The sequence below is a fragment of the Egretta garzetta genome, unplaced genomic scaffold, assembly GCF_000687185.1.
Source record: "Egretta garzetta isolate BGI_Z169 unplaced genomic scaffold, ASM68718v1 scaffold34, whole genome shotgun sequence".
Lineage (NCBI taxonomy): Eukaryota > Metazoa > Chordata > Aves > Pelecaniformes > Ardeidae > Egretta > Egretta garzetta.
In genome coordinates this window covers 1,931,215-1,947,720 of record NW_009259586.1, presented here as the reverse complement: position 1 = coordinate 1,947,720, position 16,506 = coordinate 1,931,215, and the positions used below count along the sequence as shown (strand labels likewise).

General features: G+C 44.6%; 1 protein-coding gene across 3 annotated transcripts; it reads right to left on the bottom strand.

The window, feature by feature from the left end:
- Window positions 1-383: 383 nt before the first annotated feature.
- WDR45B (WD repeat domain 45B) lies at window positions 384-16,493 on the bottom strand. 3 transcript variants are annotated; one of them, XM_035893284.1, is made up of 10 exons: window positions 16,215-16,493; window positions 11,063-11,137; window positions 7,980-8,081; window positions 7,256-7,343; window positions 6,600-6,694; window positions 4,709-4,899; window positions 2,665-2,750; window positions 1,745-1,846; window positions 1,044-1,165; window positions 384-743 (listed from the first exon to the last, which is right to left on the bottom strand). In XM_035893284.1, the coding sequence occupies exons 2-10, from the start codon at window positions 11,118-11,120 to the stop codon at window positions 637-639; spliced, it is 951 nt and encodes a 316-aa protein (XP_035749177.1). In that variant the 5' UTR covers window positions 11,121-11,137; window positions 16,215-16,493; the 3' UTR covers window positions 384-636. The 3 variants fall into 3 exon arrangements, with proteins under 3 accessions (XP_035749177.1, XP_035749178.1, XP_035749176.1); XM_035893285.1 differs by lacking the exon at window positions 16,215-16,493 and adding an exon at window positions 13,869-14,159; XM_035893283.1 differs by lacking the exon at window positions 16,215-16,493 and adding an exon at window positions 12,750-13,724.
- Window positions 16,494-16,506: the final 13 nt, after the last annotated feature.

Genomic DNA, 16,506 nt, shown 5'->3' with positions numbered 1-16,506 from the left:
GCGGTTCGCTGGCTCAGCCGGCGCCCGAGCATGCCTTCAGCGACTCCGCGCCGTCTGGCACCTTTGACAGCGCCGCTCGCTCAACCAGCGGGGGCACGGGGGGGAGCTGCCCGCTGCAGCTGCACGACTGCCCCCCACCCCCCGTACACCAGGTCTGAGGACAGGCGTGGCTCGAGCTACAGTCAGCCGTGGCTGCGCGCTTGTCCCCCCTTCCCCCCCCGTTACTCCGGAGCAGTGCCTGAAATCTTCTGCTTTCACATCCCTTTTCCAAGGCTCGTTGTACATTCGTACGGCCCCCCCGCGGCTCTCAGCATGGCAGGCACTCATGTTCAATGGGAAGTCATTTCATAGTTCAGATTAAGAGAAACCCAATAGGCACAAGCTTGTGGAAAGCCGCCATCTTGAAAACTTGAGTTGATGACAGGAACCCAAAGAGACTTTAATGATGAATACTTGCAGAAATGAGAATAAACATAAGTAGTCCACTACTTCAGAGCTTGTTCTGATCGTGTTGGGCCAGGCTTCTCGGTGAGGTCTGCTAAACTTCTTGACCAGTCTTGGACATTCGTATACTGTCCTTCCAAAGATGTGGAGTAGCCAAGGCAGTGCTTTGACCCATGCACGCCCTCACCTCAGTCAAAGCTTGTCGTCCGTCATTTCTAGAAACTGAGCATAGACATCCCTTGAGCATTCCCCTTTTTGGTTGAATAAGAACTTGTAGTAGCTGCCATCTGCACATATTGCTGAAACAAAAACAAACACGGTCAGGTCCCCTGCTCCAAGGCAGCCGTTCTGTTCCTTCAGCTACAGCTCAAACTGCAACCTCTCAAGCTCGGGGAGCATGCGGAGGGGTGCGCTGGAGGAACCTGCGGTCAGCCAGCCCAGCGCTGCGCCCACCCCGGGCGCTGCTGGATCTTACTCCCTTGCAGCGCTGTGCTCCTGTTCTCAGCTGACAGGGGCAGGCAGCGTTCTCTCATCTGAGCGTTCCTCCAGCTCAAAGCCTGGTTCTCCAGACAGAACCTGGGGAAGCCTCCAGCACTTACCTATGACAGCGTTTGGCTCCGTTCCAAAGGCACAAATGCACGGAGAGCCTGAGGGAACCTGAAATTTGGAAAAACTCCATTTGGAACTGAAGTATTTGGGGAGAAAGCTGGCGGAGGCCAAACTGAAAAAGAGAGAAAGAAAAAAAAAAAAAGCATAACCACCGAGTAAGGTGTTTAGTCGACTAGAGTTGACTGAGAACTGCTGGTGTCTTTGAACAAGTCCCCAGGTTCACCCCAGCTGCTATTTTTGATTGGCTTTTTATTTTCTTCTCCTAACTGTCAGGTAATATGTATGATTCCCCTTCTGGGGACACCCTACAACCAGTTTGCTGGCTCTGTATTTTTAAGTGACTGCAAAAATTGCTGAAAGGATTGATTTTGTTTGTTTGTTTGTTTTTAGTAGAGATTGCTTTATGTGAAGTGTCTGCAAAGTATGTTCAGGCCAAGAGACAGCCATGGATAACTCACCCTGACTTTCTGCTGGAATTCTACAGCTCCTCAAGGACAGCAGATAGGTGGCAGCTGCTGTAGAGCCCTAAACCTGCAACTGCACTCGAGCACAGCAGATTCATCTTGCCCCCTCCAGCAGTGTAGGGATTCGCCACTGCTTGACAGGACCAGTGTGCTGAGCTCTGTTAAAAGTCCAAGGCCCTTCCCAGCCCCACCCCCCCCCGAAGTCTCCAGAACGGTTCAAACCCTACCTTGACTGCTTATTTCTTTTAGGGTCTTCTGCAGCAAAAATATGTACTGTGCCATGGTCGCTGGAGACGCAGATGAGGGAAGCATCCTGGTTGAAGTTAATACTGTAGAGGATACAGACAGTTGCAGTATTTCTACCAGATGGGACCTGCAGCTTCTGGCAAAGGCTGTTCTGCTGCAGTTGCCTAGGGCAGCTGCCAGGCAAGGGGTCAGCCCCTCCTCTCTGGAGGGGCTGGGACTCCCCCAGTTCAGCTGCTCTGGAGAGGATGAACAGCCCCTTCCGTGGGAACAGAGGGCCCGGGTGTCAGGAGCAGCCAGGCTGCCCTGAGGCGGACGCAGCGGTGTGGGCCATTCTGCCACTTCTGCTGGATGAAACTGCGCCAGCTCTGCTCCAAGGAGTAGGCAAGTACTGGAGAAAACATGCCACGCTCCCACCCCGGAGTGGTGCTAAGGAGAAGAGAAGCTTCCCCACCCCAAGAGAGTGCTTCCAGCAGGGTGTAGTCTCAAATGCGGTCTTGGGCTCACGCACACAGAGCAGTGCTGTGTTGTAACGAACCTCTGCTTGCCCCGGGTGCTCATCCTTGTCTCTGCCTCACCGCATTCCCTGTATTTTGGTGTGAAGTGGAAGCACTGCCCCCCACTACTGTTTACGCAGAGTGGTGGACCTGGCAGAAGGTTTTGTCCCAACCCCTGTAACCCCCCCCAGGGGCTGCCAGCTCCTGTGCTCTCCCCCAGCACCGCCCACAGAGGAAGCAGCGTGGGCCCGGTGCAGCCCTGGGACCTGACTGCCAGGGGAGTTCTGTTTGTGCCCGCAGCAGCGTAACTCTGCTTTGCTTTTTGATGGCAACTGGGGTGCTGTTTACCAGCCTGCCTTGGCACAACTCTACCCACAAGACACCAAAGCAGAAGCAATTAAACATACCAGTATATATTGGCTGCCTGTGATCCTCTTCGTAGCTCCTGGATTAAATGCCCTGATGAAGTATCAAATATTCTTATGAGGGTCCCCTTGAAAAGGAAGCAAGTGTTACATTAGGAAAGGCAGAAGACTTTCCACATCTGTGAATGCATCCTAAAATTCTACCTGACCCACATGCCCCTACATACACCACGGGGGTTTTCATCTCAGTAGATCTGAGAGAACCTTTCTTAATCGTAGTTTTTGGGACAAATATTGATTTCCCCCCACCACCCTCTCCACACTGTTACAATGCTTTGCTGTACAACCTTGTTCCTTAGCTACTCGTCTAAGTCAGTCTCACCCCGGTTGCACTCTGAAGCAGCAGGGCAGCCCTGGCATTAGCTTGCAACCATTTGAGTAGGCGTGGGTACAGCCTTCTGTCCCCAGGTGCCACGAGTCCGTCCTCTCTTGCTCCCCATAGTCAGTACCTGTTTTGACTGCTACTGTGCAATTTTTTTTTTTCATGTAAGTATAATCAGCCTGTGGAGGGTCTTGCCTTACAATTAGTTCTGCTGAAGTAATCTAGAAGGATTAGTTCCCTATCACATGCTCATTAACTGTATAGATCCACATCTGAGAGACCTCATAGATGAGTTGGGTCACAGAATACGGCCTTAGAGAACTGTGCTTCAGTTGCAGTAAACGCAGCTTGACACCGGAGATGTAAAACAAGCCAGTGCACCCTGGATAAAGCCATCAATGACTCTGTAGTCCTTGGTCTGATGAAGTGTGGGTATGCAATATCACCTACAACTCCTGTTACCCACCTGGTTAACAAATGCACCTCTCCAGTCGCACACCAGTAAAGAACAGAGCCCAGCAGAGAAAGATCCAGGTAAACGTCAGCGTAGTTTTGATTTAAGGCATGAGCTTGGGGTATTTGCTTACAGTATGCTCAGTATGGCACTTTGGCCATACTCCTATTTCAGTTCAAAAATACTGTTTGAACTTTTTCTCTAAATAAGAAAGGAATGTCTTAATACAAATTCAGCAGGTCGTTATTCTATTTAGCAATGGAGTTGGCAGTTTTAAGAGCTTTGTTTAGAAGACACACAGTAATTAAGCTTAATTAAGAGAAACTGTGGATGTATTTTATTTTTTTTTAAGCTTTTTGAGCTATAGGCTGTGCAGGAGAAACTATTCCAAACAGAGATTTTCTGGATTAATTTAGCTTGTCCTTGAGACACTCGTTTCAGCTGAGTGGAGGAAGGTAGCGAGTACCCAGTGCCGCAGGTCGATGGGTACATCTACCTTGCGTTCCTTTGGCTGCTGTGGAACCCAGCGTCCTTGGGGAGAGGCAGCTCGCTAGCAGGCTCCACGGGAGCTGCCAGGGAGAAGGCAGGGCTGTGACTGCTTTGCACTCTCTGCATCAGCCCAGGGATTTGTACTATCCAGTAACTTCAGGTTTTTGTCAGCATATTGCGGTCTTTAGCCCTACGTAACATTCGGCCGCACACGATTTGGTGAATATTCCAAGAACCATTTGATCATTTGCACTCTGTATGAAAACATCTGCAGCGCGTGTATGAGAAGCGGGCAGAGCACCTCCCTCCTGGTCTGTAACAGGAGTTGCGCCAGAGCAGAACTAAGCCCTCCAGTATGACAGACCTATTTGCCAGTATTTCTTTAGCCAGTGGTTTTAAAGTGAATTTAAGCAGAAACTAATAGAGGTGAAAGAATGCAAGTACGCTTCCCCCCTCCCCTTAATATTTAAAATTAATAGTATTTGTTGAAGAATATGTGAAATGTGAACTGCTTGGGCATTCAAACGCCACCGAGGGGTCACTGCTGCAGTCAGCTAGAACACAACTGCTGCCTTGGGCACTGCCTTTGGATATCCTCCAGGAGCAGTAAAGATAAAGACAGACTGGGAATGCATACTTCAATGGCAATTTTCCCAGTTATTCCTGTGTCTTTCCTATGAAAGGATGCAGCCTCCTATTTCAGAAGGAGCTGCTACACTAGAATGCATAGTAAGTCAGAGGAGGGAGGATATTATTCTTACTTTTTCTGATGCTGTTGCAATTCTTGTTCCCTGCAGGTTTAAAGCTATACAGCTCAAGACTCCCTCGTGAGCCGGTATGTCGACAGGAGGCTTTTCTGTATTAGCGAGATCCACTATCTGCACGTGCCCAGTGTGTGTTCCAGGAAACGCAAGAAGAGAATTATTACTGTTTGGACAAAGGACACAGAGACCTAAAGGACAAAGAAAAAAAATAGAGACAATAACTGTGTAATTCCCACAACCTAATAAAGTTCTCAAACATAAGTTTCTAAAACATCTAAAATTTCAGAACAAACCAACATACAGGAAGTAAATGAGAATTTCATTTTAATGGCTATTGCGGTATCCCAAAACATGATCTGGCCCTAAGTGCAGAGCAGAGAGAAGTAGCATAATTTTAACTTGCTCTCATCACTTTATCTCAAAGTAATCTAGTTGTGGTTATCTGAAAGCTGGTTGTTTTCAGAGATGAGCTCCATCAGTCTGTTACGGCAAAGCTATTTAAAAATAAGAGAAGAGTCTCCTTAGCAGCTCAGAAAGGGTAAGAGTTTCTAATAGGTGATATTTTAGTTTCTCTTCTGTCAGTAAAACTGATTATTATTAATTCATCTTTGAACTTTGTTCTTATGGTACTTGCACTTTTTTTTCTTCCTAACTTTGCAGGCTGTTCATGGTAAACTGCATCTCTCCCAGGTGTTCTGCTGATACCTCGTAAATTCCTGCAAACTCAGCCCACGGCAAGTGGAGCAATGGGTGGGTATCGCAGGGAACACCACTCCCCCCACCCTGTCCGTCAGCAGGCCAACTCTGCATTTAGGCTGCGCTGCCCTGAGCGCAGCCAGCAATTCTGTGTTTGCATCCAGCAGGCTTGAAAACCTCTAAAGGTGGGGACTCCAAGCCTAAGCAACCTCCTGGTGGAGAAAACATCTTCCTGACATCCAAGCTGATCCTCCCAAGATACCAAGCATGGCCCACACCCCTTGTTCTCCTGTCTGACACTAGCAAGAAGAGTTTGGCTCCATCGTTTCTGTAACTGTCCTTTAAGCAGCTGTAAGCCCCCAGTTGCAGACAGCCCTTCACAGCCCCCTTCTTGCACAAGTAAACAAGCCCAGCTCCTCACACTCCCTGCACAGGCCCTGTGCTTTGGGACCCTGACCACCATCAGTGAGGGCACAGCTGGGCCCAGATGCAGATGTTCACACAGCTGCCATTACACCCCTCCCATTTTACACCTTGGGGCATAGCTGGGCTTAAGCGTGCAGCTGATGTGGGAGTATGCTCACCTCTTCCCTGCCAGGGCTCTCCTTCCAGACGGTCCCTCCCTTTTCCAATAAAACCCACTGCAGCAAACCCGCTTCCTTAGGTCAAACCCACGCCTGCCTGGCGCCTAGAGCTGCCATCACTGAGCCTGCCACACTAAGACTGTGCTTGGCTCAGGGCTCCGTCTGCTTGTTTCAACAAAAGACAAGGCCATACCTTGCTATTTAAAAAGAACAATATCAGCTTGCTAATTAGGCTCTTTTTGACACTGTAGAGAATAGTTTGCTAGACAGTTCTAGCTCCATTTGGAGAGAGGAACAATGCACCTTAATATAGTTTGTGTTTATAATTAAGCTTTCAGCACAAAATACATCAAGTTTAAAGGTTTTTTTTACAGAAGAAAGCATATAGCTCTTCTAGAAATCAAATCTGTAACACGAGTACATGAAAAAAGCTTTTCTGCACCAAGTATGAATAAAAAGTTTTAATAACCATCTTATAAACACAAAGGGCAAGTCTAGAGTGCAGTAAGAAAACTGTTTAAGGACTTAGTAAACAAGCCGACTCAAGCAGCTAAAGATAAATAGCATGTCGAGAGCAGAATAAACTCACTTCCATACATACAACTAACCTTTAGGGTTGTAGCAGGTTTCAAAGACGTGCAGCTGGTGGGGATTGTGTGTGAATGTGAAAACTTTAATCATCGAGTCCAAGACTACCACAATTCTGAAACAGACAAGAAGTTCCTATGACTTGGGGTGGGTAAAACAGGGACACAGATCGTGATTCACATCAGCAAAGGCTTTCAACTGATTCAGTGGCTAGATCTTTTCTTTCCCCCCTCACTACAGACGTACAGCCTTGCAAAAACCCATGCGACTATGAACCTGCAAAGCACTTCCATCCAACGCTGTGACAGCAGAACCCCTCTGCCCACACATGCACAGACTCCAGCTGCTAATAGCTGCTCTTGCTCTAGAGATCCGCTTGAATTCCCTTCACACTCCTCCATACCTAGAAAACATCAGCGGTAGCCACACAAGAACACTTCCCTACATCAGGGGGCCAGAAAGCCTTACAGGCTTCTCACCGAGGATTTGGCTACCAATATTTGAGCTGTGATCTGTTCATACCCAACGCTTGCCCCAAAAGCCCATTTTACCCTTAATTGCTGGTGGTGTTTATTGAGGTGTTAAAGCAGGATCTTCTTCCTTCTGCAAACAGCTGGAAATGAACAGAAGCGTACAAAGCCAAGCTGTGCATTTGGAACATGGGTTTTGTACCTACCTGTCTCTTCGCAGCTTGACTGCTTTGACTTCTGTCGAAAACTCTATCTCAATGACAGTCTTCTTCTTCAGGTCATCCCAGATCATTACTAGAACAGTGCAGAGATTGCATTAGTTCATCAAGGCATATCCACAGATCCGCATTGTCTCCATTACAGCAACTTCTAGTTTCTGAGAAGGCTAATCAAGAGGAGCATCCAATAGCTAAGCAGTTACAGGTTGGCATCCTGCTCCCCAGAAGGCATTTAGCTACTCCACATCAACCCACTCTTTCATGCTATGACTGGTGCAGGTAGGAGCTGGTAAACTCTGACTACAAAAGCTGACAATAAAAATACATTTTTCAAAGGACAATCAGCTAGCCTTTTTGTTTTGCTCTGAGGGTTATCAAAGACATAAGGCAGCAGTCAAAAAAGGTAGCATATTTTCCTGCAAAGCCTGCCACCCAGGGCCCTTTCCCCCCTCCGGCTGCTGAGCCATCGAGTCTCTTTGCAAAGTTAACTGTGAGATAAGTACAGACTTTGTCACCAGGTCTCGGAGACTGGTCATGGCAGGTACCTGCCCCTTAACACTGCAACAGCAGCGATGCGACTTACTTCACCACATTTACTTAAACTGCTGCAACATCCCCTCCATCCTGCCTTCAGAATACCAGACCTCAGCTCAAGGCAGTTTCAGACAGATTGCAAGGCAAACATTTACACGAGCTGTTCCTCAAGACTCACCTTTGTTAGGTGGGTACTTCGGCTTTTTCCCTCCACCTACTAGTGCTAAATAGTTGCAACGGAACAGCATTTCGACATGGCCAACACCACCTTCTAGAAATTCTGAAAGAAAAATGTATTTCATTTAAAAGCAATAGAACCTGTTAAAATGCCATCTAATCTTTACCACTGTTACAAGAAAAGCTCCCGTTACCTAGCGCTTCTCTCGAGCACCTGAGAAGAATAGCATCTTCCTACCCTGGCTGACCTTAAAAACCTCCAAATCCTCTAAGACTGGGGGGGACAGACAAGAAATCCTGACTAAAAGGGTGGGAGTTTTGGGGGGGGGGTGGGTTATTTGTTTGGGTTTTTTTGTGCTTGTTTAAGATTAGGATTCTCAGCAAAGTCACTATTTTTCACAGCAATGAAGATGACTACTGTTGTTGTCACACAGTCTGGACAGGCCTCATTTTCCTATATAGAAAAAACACAGCAAGGTTTTGAAGTTATATTAAAATATGCTGTATGAGAGGAGATCAAGCAATGTTCTCATGGCAGCTTGATCATTTCTATTATACAGTGGGTTTGTAAGTATGTTTAGAAAGACTGTCCAGTTTGCTCAATGCATTCCCCTCACGCACATACATTCCAAGTTGCTCTATTATGCTAATGCCATGCATTTAGAAAAATACCAGTGGTATTCATTAGTCACGAACCTTTTTATTTGCAAGGGGATTTGTCTTTACAGACTCGGTTGAGGAAAGAAGGCAAAAGGCGCATGTATGTAACTGAACTAGACTGCAGTGCTGTTCTCTGGAGCACACCAGGTCTAGCTCCAAGCCTTCACTCAACAGTGCAGGAAACCGTGAAAGCAAGATACATTGGCTGGTGCAGGCAGCTTCTCATTTATAGTGCAAGGAAAAGGTAACTTTCTTTTTAAAAATCTCAGCTGCAGAGGAAGTAGAGTAAGATGCCATGCTTATGGTTCAAGTGGAGGAACAAAATACCACCCAGGGGATTTTTTAATAAAAGCCTTTTTCAATTTGATGGCATTTGAGTGGGGGCTTGGCTTTGTTTCCATAGCTTAGAGGGATGCTTGGCAGCCAAGTGGGGAGGGGGAACTGAACTGTGAGGAGAAGAGGCCGTAACTGTGGCCTTCAAGGCAGATGAGCAGAGTTAAACTCCTCCTTTAAAAGACCATCCAATAACTCCGCACACTGGCAGGTGGCAGCAGGAAAAGCAAATGAAACTAGTAAACATTTCAAAGCTAGAGGAAAAAGTTGAAATTTCACAAGGACTCAAGAGAGACCTACTGTCAGAAATAGGGATAAACCAGCGAAAATGTCCGAGGAGCTGAGAAGCGCTACAATGGAAAGATGTAGACATACGCATGAAGGATAGGACAAGGGAGATTCAGTTAGACGTTAAGAAGCACTGCAGTACATCTGGATGAGGAATTTATGTTGGGACTTGAAGATACAACACTGAAGGTAGATCGCTAGAAAGATATTCGTACTGGAGCAGTAGTCTTGGATATCATACAAGTCTTTGTGGTTTCTTCAACACCACTTTTGACTGCCGAGTTTCCTTCCTGAACAGCTGTATTTGGACACTACCCCCTTCTGCACCCACTCCTCCTCTTAACTCTATTAAAGCATTTAAAGCATGACAGCACATTTTGTTATGAAGAGGTATTATCACCGCGACAGTCTTAAAATATTTATGAATGATAAGCTGGGACAATTTAAGAATGTGCAATGTGTTCTGAATCTGTCTTAGAACAGACACTTTAATCATGATCTTTACAGTTCTGACAGGTGATGCTTGGATGGGGAACTTCATGGAACTCCTGGGTATAAGAAAGATAAGCCAGGGTGTGACAGTTAAGACTTGGTTTCACACTGGGTTATAAAAATCAATCAAATAGACAAGCTCCATCTGGGATTCTTTCTGGTAGGTTTACACATGAAGGATGAACAAGATTTCTCTGTGTAAACCATGCACCGGTGCAGTCTGACCTCTCAAAATCCACAGGGAAGAGGCAATCTGACTCCTAAGAAACTTTTCACCACAGGAGTCCTGGAAGTGTGGCCAGAGCCACAGGCAGGGAGAGTTTTGACAACGAACTCAACAGGACTTCAACCTGAATTCTGATCCTTTTAGCACACCATCACCATAGGCCCAAGACATGTTGCTTATGGAAGAATTTATTATTACAAACAGAAAACAGTTTGTCAGCTTTGGCCACATGAACAGTGACAGCAATCTCTTACAGCACTAGAAAGTGACAGCACGCCTGGTTTCATAGCAATCACTATTTTAAGTACATTTTCCCTCTTATTGAATCCTTTCTGTCACCACAGGCTGGAAATGCTGGGAAACTTGTTCAGCATGGCAGCTTTCTCCCTATATTTAAGGTTAGAATCACAGGTAGGTTTCACTTTCCCTTATTTTGACTCAGTTATGTTTGCTTTTGGATGAAAAGCCCCACTACCTGTTAATATAGCTCATCTAGTAATTTCTATTAAGACATGATACTAGATTTACCACCTCAAGATCCTCCCAAATTTTTTAAGCATACAGAAAATACAAAATTTAGAATATTAGAAGTCTGAGCTTACTCAGACTCAGCAGTACTCTTAGCAAGCCTGAGAAATGTTCTGTTCAGCTCTCCAGTCAGAAGGCAGCAGTTTTATTGCTGTACTAGATCATCCAGATTACCACACAAGGACAGAACAACTTCTCTTGATGGTACCTAATAACACTGCAGCGAGCAACTCTTCTCCCACTTGTGAGTAACCAGGGAACTTATCTCCTATTCAGGACTACAAACATTAGGAACAGCTAACACAATTCAGCCTCTGCAAGAAGGTGAGATACATTCATTATCAGCCAGCTTTATGCAAATTAATAGCACCTAAACATCTGACCAGGCAGCGGCGTGAGAGTCCCTTAGGGACCAGCACGGACTTCCTTGCTTGAGGCTTTATTCAAAGCCTTCCAGTGATGGAACAGCGAAAGTTAAGCAAGAACCTTACAGGAAAAGACGAGGGGGCTGAGCTTCCAACACAGAACCAGCATGGTGTAATAAGTAAGCATTTTACCTTGTTTCTCTTTTTCTTTGAGTGGATCTGCATTATAAACTCGGAATCCATTTTCCATTCCACATGCAAAGCATCCTGTAGTAAAAAGCACATATATATACACATACATATATAGTAATTGCAAGATACACTCAAGAACTAAGCAAGAGCCAGAGGGTTAAGAGGGTGTTACTCGATAACTGCATTGTTAAACTCAAGCTGAAGACCACTTGCAGGCTTTGTTAGTGTTTGCAAGTGAAAACCACTTAAGAGTTGTCCTCCATGCTGGCCTCTACTGAAAGTAGAAAGCTCTTGGTATTCTTTTTAGACAGGTAAGAAAACAATGGAGGGAAAGGAGAGCAATTCCCAACCCGTCTGTAGCCTATGCCATGCACTACAGAGGGAAGGAAACCTGCATTTTAACTTTTATGGTCCAACAGTCATTATGAAGCAAAACCCTCCTTTCTTATTAGATCCCAATTTACACCGTGCTTAGGACTGTATGAAGTATGATCCGTTGTTCATGTTTGCACAGAAGAGAGCATCTCAGACAGAGTTTTTAAGAATGCTCTAATGAGAGCCCGCTGAGTCAGATGGCAATAGCTTGTGTCTACCAGGGAATGATTAGAAGCCAGATTAAAACATTCTGGAAAATTATTTTAGTGACATTTATGTACAGAATTATGCATGTGCCTTTTTAGTGGAATCTGTCAGACTACCAGTATCCTGTCCTCCTGTTTTACTCGCTAATGGGTGAGCGCAGGTACTAACATAAAGAAGCCACTGTGAAGTTAGAAGCAACTACCATGGCTAGAGGCAGACTGACAGAAGATTAGTTGCGAGACAATTTATACGCGTGATATCAAAAATCCAGTCAAGGTCTTCAAGGTACTGGAACAAAGATGTTCAAATTAGTCTGGTTTTACCCTCATGCACTGCAAGGACTGCAACGATCTAAACCCTCCAAGTAAAAATTGAGAAGCTGTGTCTAAATGCACCCCTTCCCCAAACTCAGTACCCCAAAATCACAGGGTGGGTGGGGGAAGGAGGTCTTCACCCCTAACATAAAGCCTCCAAACTGTTCGCTCGTAGCCAGGTGGCCCATGATTTTCTACACCCAAGACTGGACTGGTTTGCTGTGGAGTGATGGCTCAGAAGCTGGCAAAGGGGCTCAGACTGCAAGAGACCGTTTTAGGTATTCCTGGTGCTAAAGGCTCACCAACAGCCAGCGATGCTCCTCGCAACACAGTCAGCTGTCCTTGTGGTTTGTGTACTATTAATATAAGCTCAGTTAAAAAACCTGCATACGCTCACTGACGAACAAGTAAGCAACATTCAATACGCATCTTCTGCTACTCATATCTGGATGCAGGTTAAGATGCCAGAAAAAAACAACACAATTGGTGATATTTTTTTTTTTTTGCTGTAACACAGAATAAAATGTTCTCTCATAACAACACAAAAACATGTAATAAACTTGATCTTGACAACCGTATTAGTTTAAAAACTCCAGAATTTGGGAAAAATAATGCAGCTGGTTTGAGATTCCTTTTCAATACTTCAAGAGTTTCATGTCAATTAGGACTACTTTAAAAAAAAAAAAAAAAAAACAAACGAAAAAAACAACCAGCCAAACACAAAACCCCAAACCAACCGAAATGCAACAGTAACAAAAAAAGGCATCACACACATCCTCTGCTTTACAGACCAGTATCTTCCGAGAGGCGTGGGGGGTTGTTCGGCAGCATCCTTAGGACTCCTATTCGCTGAACTCACACATACAAAGGAAAAACTACTACAAGATCCATCTCTGCACCCTTCAGTGTAGAAAGGAAACAAATTAACCCTCTCATTTTACATAAAGTCACTAACAGCAGAGTCACAGACCCAATATACTGGACTGTTCTAACAGTAAAACAGCTAAACAGTGAAGAAAACAAAGCGCACAAAACCCCTACTTCCCCCAACCCAAAGACTCACAGGCACAATTTCACCCTGTCCAAGACTCTGTCATAAACTAAGGGCAAAAAGTTCTTGTTTACATATGTAAATACCCTCAGAGAATGGCTAACAAGAAGATAATAATTATAGAAAGATTAACAAACGTATTGGAATAGATGCTTCACTTTACCTCCTCCCTTCTCAGCACATCATTCTTTAGTTTGCTCTGTCAGCTGAATACTTAAGAGTGCGCTGCACTGAAATCACAGCACTAATAAGCTGCCACCTCGTGCAGTATACTTTACTGGGATAACTAGAAAGCAAATTACATGGAAACATTTCTCTCTACGTAAAACAATACTGTACAGGATGAGAACTAAGCTGTTTCTGGTAGCTGTAATGTGTATCCCTATAATTATTTTTCCAGCAACAGTTTTATAACTCAATATCATATTTCCAGGGCCGACGAAGGAGAGGGATGCTGAAACTGTTCTGTGCTAAAAGAGCACCGTAAAGTTTTATTTGTTTTAATACCAGCAGCTTATAACGAACCCAAATGGAGCATTCCTAATGCAATAAAATGCAGGCATTACATTTCCTGTAGCACCATTACAGTCTTTCTGCAGGGTTAACCTCGTGACGAAGACATGGGCTGCTTTTCACGTCTTGGGAATGTCTACATTTTTAACTGGAGACAATACACCAGAACTGAGGGAACATGAGTAACACCGATACTCCCCACACAGTCGATTGTTACCGACAGATACAAAGCAATACACCAGAACTGAGGGAACATGAGTAACACAGTCGATCGTTACCGACAGATACAAAATTCTCAGTCATGGCAACCCCTGAGCCAAACAAGAGGAAAGAAAAAAACACATACAGGAAGATTACTGCTGCTCATTCAATTCCAGGTTACAGGAACAGCTTTGGAGCCCAGTGCTTCCCATCTGACTGATCCCAGCGTGTACCAGTGGGATCACAAATTCGACAGTTCAGCTACAGCTTGGAAGCTCTTGCGGATGAGAGCGCTGGGGAGGGGCTGCCAGAAGAGGGAATTGCTGCAGTAACAGGTACGCTTCCTTCCACAGGAAGTTCACATCTCATTTTAAGAAGGGACAGACATGCTGTCAAAGAGCCACTGACAGAAGACAACTCAGATACTTTAAAAAAAAAATAATTAAAAAATTAATACCATTTGCCAACTGTCCCAGTGAGGCCACAGTGAGTTTTGTTTGTTTTTCTAAAAACAAAGGAAAATGAAGGGTTAAATTAATGGCTATCCTAGCAGATGCCACAAGCTGGAGGGGGCATACTGACCTAAAGAAATCTGCAGGCATTAGGGCCTAAAATCCAGAAACTGCAACAGTGAAGCCTAGGGAAGTGACTATGGCAGGCGCAGCCCCTGGCACATTAGTTCTCGCCACAGCAAAACAGGTCTAAAGCCGTAAGAGGAAGCACAGACACTGCTAACATTTACGGGGTCCTACAGGTCCTTCAGTCCACTGAACGAGATCAAATGAGTAAGCCAAGTGTTTCAACACCAAAACAACTGCACACCTCAGTTTTCAAACCAGCCTTAGACCTCAAGAGTGACAAAAGAGCAACAGCAAACCAGCAATTTACACATACACTTTCTGGTATGTGTAATTTATTATGATGTTTTGCCTATTCATTTCTGTAAAGCACTTTCATGTCCTCCTGAAAGCATTACAAAAGTGCCTGAAATCAGGAGTATACCACCTTGAAATTAAGAACCTGAAGTCAGAGTATTCTGTTTTAAAACACTTGAGAACACCTTGCAATATGGGCTTTCCATTTTTTTGGGTTATATCATTCCCTTATTTTTAGTTTAAAAACAAAAAGTGGCAAAGTCACCCAATATAAAAACATAGTGTTACTCAAACCAGTAAGGGAAGCACATTTCAGAAAAACTGCAGATGCTAGATTTAGCACTTGTCCGTCATGGAAGTAAAGGCTTGGAGAGACTTACTAAATCACTCCTCCCATCTTTCCATCATTATGGGATTGGCTAGTCTTAAATTACTAAGAAATTAGGTTATTGTGACAATATATGCAGACACCCACACTACTGAGCTTCAGCACTCAAGTGACTCATATTCCTATTTTTGGTAGAAGCAATAAGGAAGAAGTGAGCTTTTCCTCCTATCTACTCTTTGAGAGCAATCAAAGCATTACCTATCCTTTAACACTTTTAAAAGTCCCTAAACTAGTAAAAAGTTAGCATACTACCTACAGTTCAATAGTCATCGTTCCTAAACAGGAAGAGCTCCAGGAGCCTGCAAATGAAAGCCAAACATGGTTTTTGTTCAAGTTTGTTGTTGTTATTCAGTTGGCTGGCCAGGCTAGGCAGGCTGGGACTCGAATACTGTTAGGAACACGCTTTTCTGTTTACAGATTCCCAAGACAGATTCCTTAACATACTTCAGACGTGACTTTATTCAAAAAAGTGTTTATGTTGCTTCTTAATCAGTTGTCTTTAGAACCCAGCACCACCACAGGCCAAGCATCAAATCCTACCGCTTTATTACAGACCCTTGCAGATTCAAAATGAAGCTCACCCTTGGAAATCTTTTTCCATCTCCGTTGCAAATGCAAGATAAAGACAAGTGCAAGCTGACTTGCTGAAAAACAGACTATTCTATTGTTTTCAAGTCAACAGGATGGCATGAAGAGAGCTACCAAGCAGCTCACTTCATTAACAGCTTGATGTACTACTGACAAAACGTCATCAGAGATGTTAGACTAGAATCAACAGAATATTCGTGTTTACACACGACTTTGACAGCGGCAGCAACAGGTATATGAACTACAGTCTACAATGACAGAAGTTGCAAGTCTGTCTTAGGCAAGCGTATTATTTGTTAAGGCAAAAGGATGTTACAAAATGACCTTCTATCCCTTATTCCACAGAAGTGACACTTACTCATAAGACTGGTGCTATTTTTATATTGCAAAAGCAAGACGAGGCATCTGCACCCCCTTTCTAGAATAGGGCCTTCTCCTTTCTAACAAAGAAAAAAAAAATAAACCAAGCATACAGTTCTGAAGCTTTTCAGTGGTCCATGTATCTGTACTTGTCTGCCAACATGATTACTGGTTTTAACCAACATTTTTAAAAAATAAATCAGGCAAAAAGAAAAAAAGCTACACCACTAACTTTGAATGCAAAGTACTTACACCACAGAAGTACCATTTTGTGAGTTACCTTTTCAGTAATGCAGTTTCAGAAGTCCACCCCTTTAAGCATAGGATTTAAGGCAGACTTATACAACTACAGGAGGGAGGCTGGCCAATTCTGAGCAGCAAAACTTGCAGCAAGTACCAAACCACCACCGGAGAGGCAGATGGATGTGAAGATGCACGTTAAACACGGCTGCTCCTTCTCCTCTCCCCCCACTCCACCCAACCACCTCTCCCGGAGCGGCCGGGTACGCACAGCGGCGCACACCCGAGCTCGGACAAGAGGAGAAGGGTTAAACCCTTCCCCTGCAAACAGA

Bases quoted from the DNA above. Each gene is read 5' to 3' on its own strand.
- WDR45B (XM_035893283.1), bottom strand. From the start codon at position 12,789: ATGCTGCCGAACAACCCCCCACGCCTCTCGGAAGATACTG. The intron at 1,847-2,664 runs GTATGTTTAATT...TATCCTCTACAG, and splicing joins CAGGCAGCCAATATATACTG to TATTAACTTCAACCAGGATG. The intron at 1,166-1,744 runs GTAGGGTTTGAA...TCTCTTTTTCAG, and splicing joins AAAAGAAATAAGCAGTCAAG to TTTGGCCTCCGCCAGCTTTC.